At 52.9% G+C, this 18,905-nt stretch overlaps 2 protein-coding genes across 2 annotated transcripts; one reads left to right on the forward strand and one right to left on the reverse strand.

Moving 5' to 3' along the window:
* Window positions 1-1,195: 1,195 nt before the first annotated feature.
* SLC4A1 (solute carrier family 4 member 1 (Diego blood group)) lies at window positions 1,196-11,397 on the forward strand. The gene is made up of 16 exons (XM_081577207.1): window positions 1,196-1,364; window positions 1,457-1,592; window positions 2,012-2,135; window positions 2,289-2,370; window positions 2,541-2,737; window positions 3,204-3,414; window positions 3,625-3,831; window positions 4,001-4,149; window positions 4,264-4,458; window positions 5,555-5,725; window positions 6,157-6,246; window positions 6,754-6,920; window positions 7,412-7,665; window positions 8,728-8,897; window positions 8,990-9,166; window positions 9,861-11,397. The coding sequence occupies exons 1-16, from the start codon at window positions 1,211-1,213 to the stop codon at window positions 9,936-9,938; spliced, it is 2,562 nt and encodes an 853-aa protein (XP_081433333.1). The 5' UTR covers window positions 1,196-1,210; the 3' UTR covers window positions 9,939-11,397.
* Window positions 7,120-18,844, reverse strand: LOC145541261 (uncharacterized). The gene is made up of 5 exons (XM_081577209.1): window positions 18,750-18,844; window positions 18,243-18,394; window positions 11,260-11,319; window positions 10,579-10,668; window positions 7,120-8,461 (listed from the first exon to the last, which is right to left on the reverse strand). Exons 2-5 carry the CDS (start codon window positions 18,384-18,386, stop codon window positions 8,408-8,410), a joined length of 348 nt encoding a protein of 115 aa, XP_081433335.1. The 5' UTR covers window positions 18,387-18,394; window positions 18,750-18,844; the 3' UTR covers window positions 7,120-8,407.
* Between the last annotated feature and the right edge of the window lie 61 nt (window positions 18,845-18,905).

Here is an 18,905-nt window from a genome sequence, read left to right on the forward strand (position 1 = left end):
TAGCAGGAGAGGGAAGAGAACTGCTGTGTAGGACTCCCCAATCCCCTTGGAGATGACCCTCCTGTCAGCACAGGGGGATGAGGCCCAGGGGTCCTCCACAGGGCTCAGATGGCGAGTGACAGCGCCAGGCATGGGGCAGGGTCCCAGCCAGGGGCAACGAGAAGGAGAGGCGTCATCCTGTGTGGTCTCCACATCTCGTGGGGATGGGGCAGGAGGGTCATGAGGGGACTGTCTGAGGGCATCCCTAACTGGCTTTGGGGTTTTCAGCTCGGGTCACCCAGCCGACAGACACAGACTACCACACCACATCACGACACCCAGAAATCCACAAGGTGAGCACCCCAGCCTCCCCCAACCTTCTTTCCTGTGCTGCCCTTGGGACCCATCATTCTACCAGGGGAGAGGAGGAACGGAGGGAGAGCTACAGCTTTGGGATGGGGAGACTCCACAAACAGAGAAAGAACGGGCATCCTGGGAAATAGGAAGAAGAGGACATCTCCTGGTGATGGGGGGAGACCTGGGCCTCCTTGTACTCATGGGGAGCTCCCTGAACAGAGGTAAACTGACCGCTGGAGGTCTGAGCCCCCAGGTCCGCTGGCCCGGGCCAGGCTGTCAGGTGCCCCCTGGAGAAGCACAGAATTACATGCATGCTCTCCTCAACCCAGATTTCCCTTCCCAGGCCTCCCATGTCATTGCTGGGCACCAGACTGTGTAGCCAGTTAGGAAATTGGGTCTGCCCTCAGCTAGGCCCCTGAGAGTGGGCACCTGGCCTCATGGAAACCCAAGGGCATGCCAAGCCCACGCAGAAATCTTAGAGGCAAGAGACGGACCCAGTGACTCCTAAGGCTTTCCTCTCCTCTCCCGTGCCCACTCTAGCGCCCCTTTTGAGTATCTTCAAATGCCTCTGAAATGGGTGGAGGGGCCTGGTCAGGAAGTTGGGGAACAGAGGCAGAGGTGGGGGGCCCTCAAGCATCTCCCCACATGTCACATCTCACTCTACACCCTCAGGTTGTAGCCCCTGATGGTCCCCTCTTAGCTCAGGCTCGGTCCTGAGTGCCCCAGGACCCTGGGCCTCTGAGAGACACCCCTCAGGGCCTGGAGTGCCCACCGTGCCCTGGGCTTCCAGTCCCCCCACAGCCCTGCCCTGGGCCTGAGGGACTAATTCAAGCCTGTGGGGCCGCAGGTGTGCGTGGAACTGCGGGAACTGGTGATGGATGAAAAGAACCAAGAGATGCAATGGATGGAAACAGCACGCTGGGTGGGGCTGGAGGAGAACCTGGGCAGAGATGGGATCTGGGGCCGCCCCCACCTGCCTTACCTCAACTTCTGGAGCCTCCTGAAGCTGCAGAAAGCCTTCGCCAAGGGTGGGTGAACCCTCTGCAGCCCTGCATGTAAAGCCTGCTGAGGGGAGGGGGCGGGGGCACGGCCAGCCAACTCACCCCTCCACTGCTTGCAGGTACTGTCCTTCTGGATCTGCCAGCGAAATCCCTGGCCGAGGTGGCCAACCAACTGCTGGACAGGTTTATCTTCGAGGGGCAGATCCAGCCAGACGACCGAGACAATCTGCTCCGGGTCCTGCTGCTGAAACACAGGTGCCCCTGCCTGCTGGGCCCTGGACCCACGCCTACAGGGCCTACCTCCCCAGCCCACCTGCCCCAAGCTCTCCCCAGGAGCCCCTCCCCACCAGGCTGGGTCCCACTTTGCTTGCACCATGGCTCCTGCCTCCGACACCTCTCAGGCTGTGACCATGTCTCCATGCTCAGTTTTGGGGGCCACTGGTCCCCAGGAGGGCAGACTCTCAAAGTCTCTCCATCCATCCATTCTTCTGGCTCTACCTAGTCAGTCCAGACTGAGGCCACCCGCTTACAACCACAGTGTCCTTCGGAGGAGGCCAATTCTCCTTCCACCCCTAGGCCTCTCTAGTCTGGCCGCTGGTGAGTCCCAGTCTCCACTCTGCTAACAGCCCAGCCTGAGCAGCCTACTCAGCCCATGTCCACTGTGTGTCCTGCAGCCACGCCAGCGACATGGAGGCCCTGGGGGGTGTGAAGCCTGTGGTCGTGACACATTCTGGGGACGCTTCAGAGCCTCTGATCCCACAGCATCCGTCACTGGAGACAGAGCTCTTCTGTGAACAGGTGAGGCTGTGCTGAGGCTGTGTGAGGAGAGCTGGAAGGCTCCCAGCCTGAATGTGGTTCTAAATGAGAGTGGGCGGGAGAAAGGGGGTGGGACACTCGGGTGTCCAGGGTCCGCAGTGGCCGAGGACTCCCCTCACCACCTCCTTCCAACAGGGAGAGGGTGGCACGGGAAGGTACTCATCTGAAATTTTGAGAAAGAGTCCCCAGGACTGGGAGGCCACCCTGGTGCTAGTGGGTAAGTGGCCAGTGGGCTCCTTCCCTCATCCCTGCATACTCCCTGCTTCCGCCTCCTGCCCTGGCACTGCCCCTGCTTAAGCCTGGACCCCACCAGCACTGCTCGCGCCCTGCCCCCGCACCCCCCACCTCCCCCACAGGCCTCAGCACCTCACTTCGTCCATCCACCAGGCCGTGCCATCTTCCTGAAGCAGCTGGTGCTGGGCTTCGTGAGGCTAAAGGAGCCGATGGAGCCGGAGCCAAAGCCAGAGGGGTCGGAGGAGCCGGCAGTGCCTGTGCGCTTCCTCATTGTGTTGCTGGGACCCGAGGGCCCCAACATCGACTACACCCAGCTGGGCCGAGCTGCCGCCACCCTCATGTCGGAGAGGGTGAGGAGGGGCCGGCAAGGGCCGGGGGAGCCGGGGGCCCTGGGTGGCAGGGGAGGTCTGGCTTACTTTAACGTCACTAGTTCGGCCCGTTCAGTTGGATCTATCCTGTCTGCCCAGGGGGTTCCGGGCCCATGTTCTGGCCTAGCCTGCCTGATCAGGCCTGATTTAGTCTGGCCCACTCTGGCCTGGTTCTACCTGGTTAGGTCTGGCCTGGTCTGCTCTCGTTCCATCTGGTCTGCTACAGGCCACTTGGTTCACTTTAGTTCTTTCTGCTTTCCCCACTCAGGGCCCTGACTGCCCTTTCTCAGTAGAGGGTGGGTGGGTGGAGGGACAGGGCAGGAAAAGCAGATCCTAGCTGGCAGGAGCTGGGTGAAAGGATTCTGATCCCCAGAGGCCTTGGCTGTGGACTCCTGGGTCCTTTAATCCAGCAGGTCCTAGTGGCTCTGACCTTCTCTCCTGCCCCCAGGTGTTCTGGAATGAGGCATACCTGGCCCAGAGCAAGCAGACGCTGGTCCAATCCCTGGAGGGCTTCCTCGACTGCAGCCTGGTGCTGCCTCCCTTGGACGCCCCCTCTGAGAAGGCCCTGCTCAGTCTGGTGCCCGTGCAGCAAGAGCTGCTGAAAAGACGCTACCTGCCCAGCACTGCCAAGCCCGACCCCAGTTTCTTCAAGGACCTAGGTACCTGCCCTGCCCTGCCCAGCCCAAGTTTTTTTTGAGCCCCCAGACCCCCAGCACGGCCCTGTGAGCCCCTGGCTCCCCTCTCCCTGTCCTCATCCCTCCCAGCCTCCCAGATGACCCCATTCCCATCAGGCATCTCCTCCTCGATTCCCCTCTCCCCTCACCTCCCCCTTCAATCCTCTGTGACCATGGTCCTGCCCTCCACTGCAGATATAAAGAAAGGTCCAAGGGACACCCCAGAAGACCCTCTGCGGCGGACAGGCAGGCTCTTCGGGGGACTGGTGCGTGACATCCGGCGCCGCTACCCCCACTACCTGAGTGACATCACAGACGCCTTGAACCCCCAGGTCCTGTCCGCCATCATCTTCATCTACTTTGCCGCCCTGACCCCTGCCATCACCTTTGGCGGCCTCCTGGGTCAGTGCCTCCATGTGTCCCACCAACCCTCACCTCTGACCCTCTGGCCTACGTATCAGCCCCGATTTTGCCCCGATCTGACACTCTGGACCCCTATGTCAGCTCACCTGTGAAATGATCTATCAGCCTCTGGAAATGATCTTGACCTTGACCACACCTCCACCCATAGGAGACAAGACCAAGAACATGATGGGGGTGTCGGAACTGCTCCTCTCCACCGCGTTGCAGGGCATCCTCTTCTCCCTGGTGGGGGCTCAGCCCCTGCTTGTGTTGGGCTTCTCAGGACCCCTGCTTGTGTTTGAGGAAGCCTTCTACTCGGTAACTCTATTCTGGCCCCACTGTGATCCTGTAACTGGCCCCCGGCCCCACTTGCTTAATGAATGGTGCCTGGGCCCGTGTATCTGACCCCAGCTCCCTCTGACCACCCTACAGTTCTGCCAGACTAACGACCTGGAGTACATTGTGGGCCGTGTGTGGATTGGCTTCTGGCTCATCCTGCTGGTGGTGCTGGTGGTGGCCTTTGAGGGCAGCTTTCTGGTCCGCTTCATCTCCCGCTACACCCAGGAGATTTTCTCCTTCCTCATCTCCCTCATCTTCATCTATGAGACCTTCTCCAAGCTGGTCATGGTGAGGGCTGCAGGAGTGTTAGAGGCGTGCGCATCCGTGTGTGTGTGTCCGTGTGTGTGTGTGACTGTGCACAAGCTATGTGACTGTGGGAGTCATTGCGCTAGTGTCTGTTTGGCATTTATGTGGCCATGTTTTCACGGAATGTGACTGTGACCACATACATGTTGACACCAGCTGTCTGTGGGCTGGTATTCTCACCATGACTGTGCATGAGAGGGCCCTTCTGCCTGCAAAGGCCCATGTGTATAATCACATACAGTGACTAATGGGCTTCCCTGGTGTCTCAGATGCTAAAGAATTTGCCTGCAATGCAGGAGACCCAGGTTTGATTCCTGGGTTGGGAAGATCCCCGGAGAAGGGAATGGCAACCCACTCTAGTATTCTTACCTAGAGAATTCCATGGACAGAGGAGCCTGGTGAGTTACAGTCCATGGGGTCACAAAGAGTTGGTCATGACTTAGCACTTTCACTTTCATGTGTGTGAGACTGAATGTGAGAATAAGTAAGCATGGCATGGTAGCAGAGGTCCTAGAGGCTCTGAAGCCCCACCCCGCCACTCCCTCTCCTGCTGTTGCCCTTAAGAACCACAGGGCCTACAGAGCATGTGCCCTGCCTCCTCAGCTCTGTCACCTTGAACTACACCTACCTCTGGGTCTGCATTTTATATGGAGGAAGGGTGAATACTATACGTCTACCCCTGATTCTGCTGGTTGATGGGTATTTCTGTTTTCAAGCCTTTGGAGCCCAAGTCTTTTTAGAAACTTCCTTGGCACTTGTTTCCTGCCCTCCAGCCTTCTCATGGCTCCCAGGCCCTGCATGCAGGTACACACACAGACTTATTTCCTCCATGGTCTGCCCCACCCAAGCCTAGCTTGGTCCTCAGTCCTGAAAACCAAGCTGTGGAATCCCATTGCCTCTCTGTTTCCATGACAATTGAGGAATAAGATAGGTAGATGGATGATGACTTGGTGAATGGATGCTGAATAGAGAGATAAATGGTGAATACAGAGATGCATGGATGGATGATGGACAGATAAATGATGGTTGGAGGATGGATGGATGGGAAGGAACAGGATGCCTTGGTTTTCTGCTGCAGATCTTCAAGGAACACCCACTGCAGAAGAACTATAACCACAGTGTGACAACACCCGAACCTCAGGCCGCCCTGCCCAACACAGCCCTCTTCTCGCTTGTGCTCATGGCTGGCACCTTCTTCCTCGCCATGATGCTGCGCAAGTTCAAGAACAGCTCCTACTTCCCTGGCAGGGTCAGCACACCCTCCCCACCTCTCCTTGCCTTTACTGCCCCATCCAATTCCAAGGCACTCGCCTCAGCTTTCCCAGTGCCATCATTTCCCCTTCTTACCCTAGATTCCCATTTCTAATTCCAATCTCTGCTGGCCCCCTCATCACTTAGGATTTTACCCTTGAGACAATCCCTTTCTCAGCACATCTAGGCTGAGGACCCAAGTGGGAAGCCAAGGGGGTGGAGAAGCTGTGGGGCCGGGGTGCAGCTGGGCCAGGGGGACAAGAAAGGAGGCAGGTATGCAGAGGCGCAGGACAGGTCATTAGATGTTGAGAGACCCCCCGAGAAGAGTGGGCGCCTCCTGGTGAAGATGGGGCAGGAGTGGGGCAACGTGGAAGGTGGGAGGTGGGAAGCCACTGGGCACTGACCGCTGGCCCCTCCACCTGCCCTCAGCTGCGACGGATCATTGGGGACTTCGGGGTTCCTATCTCTATCCTGATCATGGTCATGGTGGATGCCCTCGTCCACGACACCTACACCCAGGTGACCCTCTCTCTCCCCACCCCGCCACCTTATTTCATTCCCCCAGGACTCCCCCTCTCCCAAACCACCTTCCCACACCTGAAGCCAGCTAGAACTACCCCTCCCCCATCCCTGCCTCCCCTGGGAGCCCCGTGTTCTTCCCACAGCCCCTCAGGACCCCTCTGGCTGCAGAAAGGGCCTGGGTCAGGTGGCTTCCTTTTACTCCTTAGTCCAGGGAGATAGGAAAGAATCTGCTTTGGAGCCCAGGCTGACCTGAGTATGAATCTCATTTTTGCCACCAAATAGCTGTGCGATGCAGAGCCAGCTACATAACTTCTCTATCCTGTTTCCTCATCCATAAAGTAGGAAATAAGAAAATGTATGTCAAGGGCCTAGTGCAGTTATGGAGTACAAAGTAGATGCTCAATATAAGTAAGTTCCCAAGTGCCCAGGACCCTGGCTCCTTCGGCCCCACCTTTCCCCATCCTCCTGCCCCCAAGTGTTCTCACCAGCATTCTCCTCCCACAGAAACTCAATGTACCTGAAGGCCTCTCTGTATCTAACCCCGCCGAGCGAGACTGGCTTATCCACCCACTAGGCATACGTGTTGAATTTCCCATCTGGATGATGTTTGCCTCTGCCCTGCCTGCCCTGCTGGTCTTTATCCTCATCTTCCTTGAGTCCCAGATCACCACGTAAGAGCCAGGGTGGGATGGGGCCTGGGAGGGTCCAAGGCAGAGAAAGGGACAAGCTCCAAGCAGCAAGGGACTAAGCGCTCAGAGGAATGATGGGCGGGCAGGGGCAGGTCCAGATTTTGTGGGACCTGACATGACATTATTTGAGGGGTGCTTTTTAAGAAAAAGAGTATAAAATGAAAACTGTAAAATTAGGTGCTAGATCTTGGAAAGGGCCTTTACCGGTGAGGTTCTCTGAAGTGTATGCTTCTTTAGTTTCTGAGTAGAACTGCTGATGGGTGTTCTAGGCGATGATGAAGACATTTCTGTTCTTAGAGTCTCTACTCTCAAGATGGGGTGGGGGTTGAGGGGCGGAGCATGGAACTCCAAGGGAGAAGGGCAAAGAAGGACAAACTAAAGTAGAGGGACCCAAGTCTGGGGAAGAAAAGAGGGGTGAAGGGGGGTTGGGGTGAAGGAGAGCCCTGCTTACTCCTGACCTTCCACACCCCCAGGCTGATCATCAGCAAACCGGAGCGCAAGATGGTCAAGGGCTCTGGCTTCCACCTGGACTTGCTGCTGATCATGGGCATGGGTGGGGTGGCCGCCATCTTTGGAATGCCCTGGCTCAGCGCCACCACTGTGCGCACTGTCACCCACGCCAATGCCCTCACTGTCATGAGCAAGGACAGCACTCCAGGGGCTGCATCCCAGATTCAGGAAGTCAAGGAACAGCGGATCAGTGGACTTCTGGTCGCTGTGCTCGTGGGTGAGTGAAGACTGGCCACATTCTCCAAACTTTCCACTACCCGCTGACTCTTCCCCTTAGTATCTAGTGTCCCTCCAGCCCTGGCCCTGCAGCCAGGTCTCCCCAAACACCCACTGCCCACATCTCCCCAGCATCAATTATTCACATGAGGGAATTCTGGAGGAAATACCCCAGGCACTGAGATGGGCATCTGTGCAGGGCACGTGGGGGGACCACTTGCTGGAACCTTCTCTAGACAAGTCTCTGTAGTCAGAGCTTCTCCAACAGTTCAGTGAACTGTGATTCCAGCCCTGACTGGCTGCTGACCAGGCATCCCATCTCATCTCTGGGCCTCAAGTTCCCTGTCTGCACCATGAGAGGGTTCATTAGATGTCCAAGGTCACCCCAGCTCAGCCCCTCTGTGACTGATACAAAAAGCAGGGCTCCTGCAGCAAGGGATGGGTGAGGTGAAGACAGAGGGTCAGGGATCTGAGTTCTGGAGCAGCCCAGAGTCCAACGGGGTCCGTGTGCGGGCAGCGCCACAGTCACTGTTGGAAAGGCCAGGGAAGCTTCCTGAAGGAGGCAAAGTCGATGTCAGCTGGAGGAGAGCTGGGATTTGGGTAGGTGGAGGGTGATGAAGGCATTCTGGACTGGGGTAAGAGGAAAGGTGGGCTTCTCTGACCTCTGTGACTCCCTTGATTAAAGGAGTAGTCTATGACATCAGGCAGGCAGGCAGGAGTTTTGACTCCCCGCTCTGCACTTACTAGCTGTGTAGCCTTAGGTAAGTTGCTTCACCTCTCTGCGTCTGTTTCCTCACCTGTAAAATGGGGATAACATCTATCAAGAGGATCCAGGGAGTTCCCTGGCCGTCCGGCGATTAGGACTTGGCACTCTCCTGGCTGTGGGCTCGGGCTCAAGTCCCTGGTAGAGGAACTGAGATCTCACAAGCCATGTGGCACGGCCAAAAAAAAAAAAGAGGATCCACAGAAGGAGTTCCATATAGTCCCTGTGATTCGTTCCTCAGCCCCTGCTGGTGCCGATCCTTGATCCTTGGGGACTAAGAGTGCGTGGTTCTCCCTGCAGGCCTGTCCATCCTCATGGGATCCATCCTCCGCCACATCCCCCTGGCGGTGCTCTTTGGCATCTTTCTCTACATGGGGGTCACATCCCTCAGCGGCATCCAGTTGTTTGACCGCATCTTGCTTTTGTTGAAGCCGCGCAAGTACTACCCAGATGTGCCCTACGCCATGAGGGTACGCAGCCGTCTCGGATGCCCAGTTTGGGGTGGAGTGGGGGCTCTGGGTGCCCGGGCCGGGCAGGCGATGACCCCAGCCTCTGCCCGCAGGTGAAAACCTGGCGCATGCACATGTTCACGATCACCCAGATTGTCTGCCTGGTGGTGCTGTGGGTAGTGAGGAGCATCAAACAAGTCTCGCTGGCCCTCCCCTTCGTCCTCATCCTCACAGTGCCCTTACGCCGCTACCTGCTACCACTCGTCTTCCGAGACATGGAGCTCAAGTTTGTGAGTCTCTGCTCCCACCCCCATCCCCCTCACCCATTTCCTCTGACCAGAGGGCACAACTCCAGGGCAGGGGGCAGAGAGGGGTCATCAGTGGTGCTGGGAGAATGTGGGGGGGAGGGGTCTGGGAAGTCTGGGAACTAGAGAAGGCAGAAGAGCGCCATGATCAAGGTCTGGGTATCTGGGCCTGCCTCCTCATCCCGGCCCTGCCACGTCCAGATGGGTGACCTGGAGCAACTGGCCTCGTTGCTCTGTACCTCAGGCATCCTCGCCTGGAAAGAGAGGAACAGTGACAGGGCTGGTGAGAGGGCTAAGAGGCTCGCAGGATGTGTTGCTTGTGGGTTGTCCTGACCACTGAGCGGCTAGCCTTTGGTCTTTCAAACCATCTGGACAGTCACTCCTCCAACAGAATGCTTCCACGACGTGACACAGGTCACTGCGGCACTGCCCACATGAAGGGCTCTCCTGCCTGCCTTCTGGAGGCCCTCCCCCACTAGGGGCCAGATTCCCGGGCGTTCCTCACCCTGAGGAAACTCCTCATCTAGACCATCCCTAGGGGATGAAAGGACAGGATGGGAGATTTGACCCAGGTTCAGAGAGAGACAGGATCTGCTGATTCCAGAAGTGCCTCCGGGCCGTGGGGAGGGCTTACGTGGCCCCTCAGCCGCTCACCCTCTGTCCTTCCTTCTTCTCACAGCTGGATGCTGACGATGTCAAACCGAACTTAGATGAGAATGGTCAGGATGAATATGATGAGGTGCTCATGCCTGTGTGAGGGGAGAGCCCAGGCCCCAGAGACCCCCCCCACCATTCCACTTCCCTGTTCTCCCAGGAAAAGCAGAAGTTCCTGGGTACCCCATGGACTCCCAGGTGCCCACTGGACAGCAGTCGAAGTCCTGGGGACTTGGGTGGGGGGAGGAAGAGGTGTCTAGGAAGCTTTGCATGAAGGGTAGACTGGCTTTTCTGGATGGAGATGACCAGTGGGGCCCAAAGTAGGAGATTCGCTGTGCAGCCCATCCTGGGCCACACTGCTACCTGAAGATCCCAGTCTGGAAGACTGAAATCTAAGTCCTACCTCCTCAAGGCACAGCAGGGGCAGTAACAAGGTGGGAGTTGGCGGGGGGGGGGGGGGGGGGGGGGTTTCAAATTCCTGCTTGCTATATGACCTTAGGCAAGTCCCTGGATCTCTCCAGCCTCTGCTTCCTTATCTGTAAAATGGGTATATTGATAATCCTACCCACATTACAGGATGGTTTCTGAGGACCAAAGATAAATGTGAAAAAAGGGCTCTGTAAAATCTGAACAGACTATTAGACAATAGTCATCATTCTTCAAGCCTGCCCAAGGTTACCCAGCTCTTGAGCCATGCAGCTGGAATTTGACCTCTGAGGCCAGAGTCTACTTCAGTCACCCACCTTTCCAGGCTTAGAGATGTGCCTGCTGGTCCCTCTCTTCCCCTTCTCTGCTCGTACTGGGACCCTCTTCCTCTGGGTGGAGGAGATATCCTGGTAACAGCAAGGTCAGGTGAGGACAAAGTCAGGGCTAGGACTCAGGACTCCTAAGTGCTTGCTCTCTCTCCCATGCTCTCATTCATTCACTCATTCATTCATTCCACAAACATGTACCAAAGGCCCTGGACCCTGTGGCCACAGAGGTGACTGAGACAAGACCTTGCCCTGGGGTTGGGAGTGGGGGGCAGTGTACAGTCTTCTTGATTTGGAGGGGGCTGGGGGGGAGGATGGGAAGATAGGGAGGAGATGGGAAGGGGGAGGGAGGGAGGTTTGTAATTTATACCTTGTATATTCTCAGAGCTTTCATTGTACTTCACTTACGCACATGCACACGCATACACGCATACCCTGATTAAAGACCCACTGTCCTCAACTCCACTTGAACCAAATCTTGGGGAGAATCCCAATTCAACCAACTGGGGTAGGAGACAGTGGTGGCTGCAGAATATGGGCAAAATCTATTTTTTTTTAACAAAAGAAAAATATAAAAAGAGTTGAAAAAACTGGAAGCGGTGAGAGATGGTTGAAACTGGGGATTGGGGTGTGACAGAAAAGAAAGGAGGCTGAGAGAGGACTCTTGGGTACCTCTTGAAGGCTGACAGCTGCTTCCCACCACTTCATTGTTCTATGCCTCAGGTTTCTCATCTGTAAAATGGGGACGATAATGGTACCTACTTCGTAGGATCATTATAAGGATTAAAGGACACAGTGCCTGTAAAGTGATTGCTTAGCACAGACCCCTAAGCAAAAGTTCGGCAGAGTTAGCCACTGGTCTTGTTATTCTGAATGGGATGTCCCTGTCCCCACCCTCTGCTCCTTGATCACTGCCAACTGAAAAAAGTCACTCTGCTAGCATCCTTCCCTTTGATGGTGGGAAATAGGTTTTACTAATAAATGCATATATGGTAGAGTGAATGAGGGCTGTGCTGGAATTCCCCTCCCAGAGTTGGGAGGGTCCCAGGGGTCTGGGCTGGATGAGGCGGACAAGGAATGTATGGTGTGGAGCTGGGGTAGGGCTGTGGCCCTGGGAGGGGGGTGGGAGGGACAAGGCGGGCCGGGCTGGGGGAGGGGAGTGGCACTAGAGTTGGGGGAGAGGCAGGGCTGCTGAGGAGGGCCAGCACCCAGTGAGGGAGTGGGAGAGCAAAGGAAGACAAGTTTATGCCCTGATAGCCCGCCTCTGCAAAATAAGCAAGACTCATGGAGGTGGGGAGAGAGGGGCTTTCCGGGGGCCTTGTCCCCTGCCCCTTGAACAGTGAACCCCACATGCCTTTGGGCCAGTTAGCCTCCTAGCTGGGACTCATCAGGCTGGACAGCACCTCTAAGGGAAATTGCCAGAGAGGGACTTCCCTGGTGGTCCAGTGGCTAAGACTCCTCGTTCCCAACACAGGGGGTCCAGGTTTGATCCCTGGTCAGAGAACTAGATCCCACATGTCACAACTGAGACCCAGAGCATCCAAATAAATAAAAAGAAAAAGAAAAGAAAAAAAATTGCCAAAGAGAAAATGCAATTTGCCATGGGTCACAGAAGAACAGCATCTCTTGACCACCTTCTCACCAGCCCCGCACTATGATCCCCTTGGAGGCTCTGTCCCCTCCCCTCCCCCAGCCACTTCCAGCAATTCCAGGGGGCTGCTGGGTCAGGGGTTACCCATGCCCGGAAAGGAAGATGCCAAGACATAATCCCTCCCCACCCCCACCCCCACCCCCACAGCCCTCCAACCTTCCCAAGAGAGGTCAGGGTTGGGCTGCCTGGCTTCCTTCCCCGGATCTATATTTACATGCTGCCTATCCCCAGCTGACCCCTCCCAGGCTGGCCAGGGCGGCTGCCAAAGGGCCAGAGAGCTGCCCTGACCCCAGGGATAGTGGTCACAGGCATTCCCCGCCAACACACAGCAGCTTCAGGTCCCACAGGCCTGCCCAGTCCCTGGGGCTTGCCAGAGACCCATCCCTACCCCCACAGCGGGAAGACCACGAAAATCAATCAGGATCCAACTTCCTGCCTGGCCTGAGACCTCACCTCCCCACCCCCTACATTTCCTGCCTTCTCTCCTCACAGATGCCCTGCCCCCATGCCTGCACTTCCTCTCAGGAAAACTACCTCAACGTGAATTAACTGCCATAATGAGGTCTACTGTGTGAACACAAACTAACCTAACCCTCACCCACTCCTGGTAAGGGAATAATGCCACAGAATCCAGAAGCTTTATACCCAAAAATATGCTTTGCAGGACAGTTGATGAAAGTAAAAAAACTAGAAAGAGCCCAAACACTCAGCAATAGGAGGGCTGTTAGTAAATTACAGGGAGTTACATCAATATAACGGACTACTAGGCAGACCCTAGCAATAATGGGCTTCCCTGGTGGCTCAGATGGTAAAGTGCCTGTCTGCAATGCAGGAGACCCGGGTTCAGTCCCTGGGTTGGGAAGATCCCCTGGAGAAGGAAATGGCAGCCCACTCCAGTACTCTTGCCTGGAAAATCCCATGGATGGAGGAGCCTGGAAGGCTACAGTCCATGGGGTTGCAAACAGTCGGACACAACTAAGTGACTTCACATTCATTCATTCAAAAATAATGATGATGATGAAGAATCGATTGGATCAGCTTGGTACAGTCAAGGGATCCTGAGCATCTGAGACCAAGCTGTTTGAAATTCCAGCTAAGAACCACATTCCTGGGCTCAGTTTTCTGCATCTGTAAAATGGAGACCAGGACACGGGCCTGACCTCACTCACAATGTTACTGAGAGGATGAATTGAGATCACACACCAGTGAGTCCTAGCTCAGTGCTGGCGCTCAGTAAGCAGAAGGGCATTCCTGTTTCTAAGGAAAGCATATGGTGATGTGGCCGTCATGGTGACAGCCAGGTGGAAAAGTAAGATGGGCACAGGAAGGAAGGGGAGAGGCTTAGACAGAAATAATTAAAATGCCATAGCGGTAGAGGTATAGGGGGTATCAATTTCTTTCTGGTTTTTTTTTTAATTATTTTGTTTTTGGCTGTGTTGGGTCTTTGTTGCTGTGTGCAGGCTTTCTCTAGTTGCAGGGAGTGGAGGAGCTATTCTCTAGTTGTGGTGCGAGGGCTTCTCATTGTACTGGCTTCTCTTGTTTCAGAGCATGGGCTGTAGGACTCAGGGACCGAGTTGCCCCAAGGCATGTGGGACCATCCCAGACTGGGGATCTAGCAGGCAGATTGTTAACCACAGGACCACCAGGGAAGTCCTCCTCCTTCTGTTGGACTTTAGGTGCAAAAGGTTAAGTCAATTATCCCCCTGAGGACAAATGGGATTTTCATTGCTCACTCTTGTTTTCTTTCTTCTGTCTTTCCTTCCCCTTTGTCTTCATTTTCTACTTTAAAAAAAGAAAAAAAGGAAACCATGGCAGGTTTTTTAAAAAAATTAATAAATTTGTTTATTTTTATGGCTGTGTTGGGTTTTAGTTGCAGCACAAAGAATCTTCATTGCAGCACGTGGACTCTCTACTTGTGTGTGCTCAGGCTTAGTTGCCTTGGTGCATGTGGGATCTTGGTTCCCTGACCAGGGATTAAAACTGCGCCTCCTGCACTGGAAGCATGGCGTCGTAACCACTGAACTGTCAAGGACTATATGAACGTAGTCTTGAAAATATGTATCAAAATTGATGCTATTTTGTTTTACTATGAAATTTTTAATACATACACAAAAATAGAGACAACAGTACAACAACTCCCCATATATTCATCTCTCAGACTCAAAACTTATCAAGATTTTACCTTAAAATCTTGCTTAAATCTCTGCCTGAAACACATTTGTTTCATCTTTTTCCCCTCTGCTGAACCACTAGAAAGTAAATTTCATACAGTGTGCCATTTTACCCCTGTATTTTTCAGCTATGCATCCCCCCAACATTGTACATTTTCTTGCCTAACTGCACCACCATCATCTCTATCCAATCCAGAACCAAATTTCTCAGAATGTCTGTTTTCAGTTGGGTTGGGGTGTGTGTGTGTGTGTGTGTGTGTGTGTGTTGGGCTGCACCCTACTGGGCTACAAATGCTGTGCTTGCTCAGCTTCAAGTCTAAAGAGAGTCTGGAGTCAGCAATAGGCACATCAGTGGTTTAATGGATGGGGGAGCTTACATGTCTGAAGCAAAGTCCTAGAGCAACACCCTACCATGTATAGCGGACAGTAGGCAGGACTTGGCTGCAGTCTTTGTTCCGGTGGGGAAGAGGAGATTGCCAGTTGTGGAGGGAATTGACATCTGGTTTGTCATTAGTTACCAGGGAAACCAGCAGAGAGGCATGCCCCTCACCACCCCTTTGATAAGCTATCACTAGCTGGGCCCTGGGGCAAGTACATAGGAAGGTCAATCCTGTGAGGAGGGTGCAAGTGAAGCAGGCACTGGTCGGGCAGGGGATGTACACTAGGCAAGAGAACAGCCATCTTGAGTGGCCTGACCATACAGCATGTGTGTCTCTATCCATTACTGTTGATGGGGTTCTCAAGGCAAGAACACTGAAGTGGTTTGCCATTCCCTTTTCCAGTGGACCATTCCCAGTGGTTTGCCGTTCCCTTCTCCAGTGGACCATTGCCATTCCCCTGACTCCAGTGGTGTCAGAACGTTTTCTCAGAACTCTCCACCATGACCCGTCCATCTTGGGTGGCCCTATATGGCATGGCTCATAGTTTTATTGAGTTAAACAAGGCTATGATGGACAGGGAAGCCTAGTGTGCTGCAGTCCATGGGGTTGCAAAGAGTCAGACACGACTGAGCGACTGAACTGAACTGATCTCTATGCATTACCAGCACTGTGTTCTAGGCCTTGTTCTGTTGGTCCTCCTTTCACCCAGCACTATGGTTTTAAGATCCAGTCAGGTTGCCCTGTGAACACTGAGGTGTTTTCATTGCTGTGGGGGCAACCCCCCACTTTGGCCTCTCCACTATCCCAGGGAGGGACATCTGACTGCACCCAACCCCCCTCCAACAAGCAGTGCTGCAGTGCATACCCTCAGCCCTGTTCACCTATGGATTCAGTGAGAATCTCTCTGGGTTGTATACGTAGAAGCTAGGAGTGGACTTGCTAGGTCATAAGCTGTAAATATATGTCTCCCTTTGGCTAAGTACAGACATATTTTTCTCCTCAGTGTCTGGCCCAGTGCACACTCCCACACACAGAGCAGAAGGTTCCTATATTCCCATATGATTGATGTTATCCAGCTGTCTGATTTTTCCTACCCTTACTGCGGTATTATCTCATTGCTGTTTTATTTGCATTTGTCTGGTCACTCACTAAAGAGTTTGAGCATCTCTGCACTTGATGATTAGTCTTTCACATTTCCTCTTACATAAACAGTCTTTTTATATCATTGTGTTATATTTCTATTGATGCCGTTTTGGAGGTTGATTTGCAGGAGATCTGAAACAGTCTATCTTTTGTTAGTTTTGGATCTTGCAAATATATTTTCCCATTTTGTCATCTCTCTCTTAACTTTGTCCACCTCATTGAACAGAAGTCTTTAATTTTGATGTAATTAAATATACACAAGAGGAAGAGTTTGGATTTGATTCAGTAGGCACTAGGGAGTCATGGCAGGTTCTAGAACTGGGGATGACACGATTAAAGTGATTTACTTGGGAGCTATGTACAGGAGGGGTTGCCTCCAAAGAGGTAAATTGGGAATCTTTCCATGTAGGTGAGTCAGTAGCAGAGGCAGGTGGATGCCATCCCAACCCTCATAGGACTTCTAGTCCACATAGGAGTCAGGGTTCAAGAGTGATCTGTATTCTCAGGGAGTGCTGGGAGCAGAGGAGAATGGGGTTTGGCAAGGCTACCTGGAAACATTTACTCTGACTCCTGAGGAAAAGGAAGAGCTGGGCCAGAGATGAGAGAGGGGAAATATCTTGAGAGAATAAAAGTCTGGACAATGGAAAACTTTGAGACATAATCTGAAGATAAAGTGGGTGAAATTTGCTCAACAAAGTCAAGTCACATGGTGGAAAGCCTGCTGGGCTGGCAGGTCACATGGTGACCTCAAAAAACTGTTTCTTTCCCAGGCACCTGGGCCCAAAGCCAGGTGACAGGAGGTGAGGAAGGAAGGGCTGATAAGCAAGAGAAGCAGGAGGTAGAAGCCACGGTCTGGGAGCTTGGCAGGATGGGACAGGCAGAGAGCTCCCTTTTTTCTGAGATGGACCAGAGAATGCTTTGCAGGCTGGGAGAACACATTTGCGGGCACTTTTATATTTTCAAATTTCAAAAATAATACATGTGTTACAGGAAGGGGGACCCCTTCCAGGTCCCGAAACTGGGCTGTTGTCTAACACTCGGAAATGAATTGTCCGAGGAGACACATGTGCTGACAAAGCAAGAGATTTTATTGGGAAAGGGCGCCCAGGTGGAGAGCAGTAGGGTAAGGGAACCCAGGAGAACAGCTCTGTCACATGGCTTGAAGTCTTGGGTTTTATGGTGATGGGACTAGTTTCCAGGTTGTCTTTAGCCAATCATTCTGACTCAGAGTCCTTACTGGTGGTGCACACCTTGTTTGGCCAAGATGGATGCCAGAGAGAAGGATTCTGGGAGGTGGTCGGACATGTGGTGTCTCCTTTTGACCTTTCCTGAACTCTTCCAGTTGGTGGAGGCTTATTAATTCTGTGTTCCTTATCAGGACCTCCTGTTGTAAAACAACTCATGCAGATGGTTACTGTGGTGCCTGGCCAGGGTGGGCAGTTTTAATCAGTGTGCTTCTCCTAACACATGCATATCATAAAACACTTAAAATTACAGAACTATTTAACATTGAGAATAAAAGCCTCCAATACCCTCCTCCAGTAACCATTGTTAATAATTTAGACTATTTTCCTCCAGATTATTTATACCGGAACATTAGTTTCGTTGTTGTTCTTCAGTAGCTAAGTTCTGTCTGACTTTTTGTGACCTCAGAGATTGTAGCATGCTAGGCTCCTCTGTCCTTCATTATCTCCTGCAGTTTGCTTAAATTCATGTCCATTGAGTCGGTGATGCTACCTAATCATCCCATCTTCTGTTGCTCCCCTCTCCTTTTGCCTTCAATCTTTCCCAGCATCAGGGTCTCTTCTAGTGAGTCAGCTCTTTGCAACAGGTAGCCAAAGTATTGGAGCTTCAGCTTCAGCAACAGACCTTCCAATAGATATTCTGGGCTGATTTCCTTTAGGATTGACTGGTTTGATCTCCTTGCAGTCCAAGGGACTCACAAGAGTCTTCTCCAACACCACAGTTCAAAGACATCAATTCTTCAGCACTCAGTCCTCTTTATGGTCCAGCTCCCACATCCATAACACGACTACTGGAAAAACCATAGCTTTGACTAGACAGACCTTTGTCAGCAAGTGATATCTCTGCTTTTTAATATGCTGTCTAGGTTTTTGATAGCTTTCCTTCCAAGGAGCAAGCATCTTTTAATCTCATGGCTGCAATCACGATCTGCAGTGATTTTGGAGCCCAAGAAAATAAAGTCTGTCACTGTTTCCATTGTTTCCCCATCTATTTGCCATGAGTGATGGGACCAGATGCCATCATTCGTTTTTGAATGTTGAGTTTGAAGCCAACTTTTTCACTTACCTCTTTCACCCTCATCAAGAGGCTCTTCAGATCCTCTTCACTTACTATCATTAGAGTGCTAGCATCTGCATATCTGAAGTTGTTGATATTTCTTCCAGCCATCTTGATTTCAGCTTGTGATTCATCCAGCCCAGCATTCTGCATGTTGTACTCTGCATATAAGTTAAATAAGTGGGTGACAATATACAGCCTTGTACTCCTGTCCCAATTTTGAACCAGGCTGTTGTTCCATGTCTGGTTCTAACTGTTGCTTCTTGACGTACATACAGGTTTACATGCTTTAAAAAAAATCATAGAGGCTGAAAGTGGAATGGTGGTTGCCAGAAGCTGGAGGGAGACGGAATGAGGAGTAATTGTGGAATGGGTATAGAGTTTGTTTCATAAAATTGTTAGGGGAAGCACACTGACTGAAATCGCCCACCCTGGTCAGGCACCATAGTAACCATTCGCATGAGTTGTTTTATGACAGGAGAGCCTGTTAAAGAATACTAATAAGCCACCACCAACCGGAAGAGTTCGAGAAAGGTCAAAAGGAGACACCGCGTGTCCGTCCACTTCCCAGAATCCCTCTTGCTAGCATCCATATTGGCTGAGCGATGCGTGCGCCACCAGGAAAAGACTCTGAATTAGAATGATTGGCCAAAGATCACCCGGAAACTAATC

Source organism: Giraffa tippelskirchi, chromosome 3 (assembly GCF_054371585.1).
Source record: "Giraffa tippelskirchi isolate mGirTip1 chromosome 3, T2T-mGirTip1v1.2.pri, whole genome shotgun sequence".
Classification (NCBI taxonomy): Eukaryota; Metazoa; Chordata; class Mammalia; order Artiodactyla; family Giraffidae; genus Giraffa; species Giraffa tippelskirchi.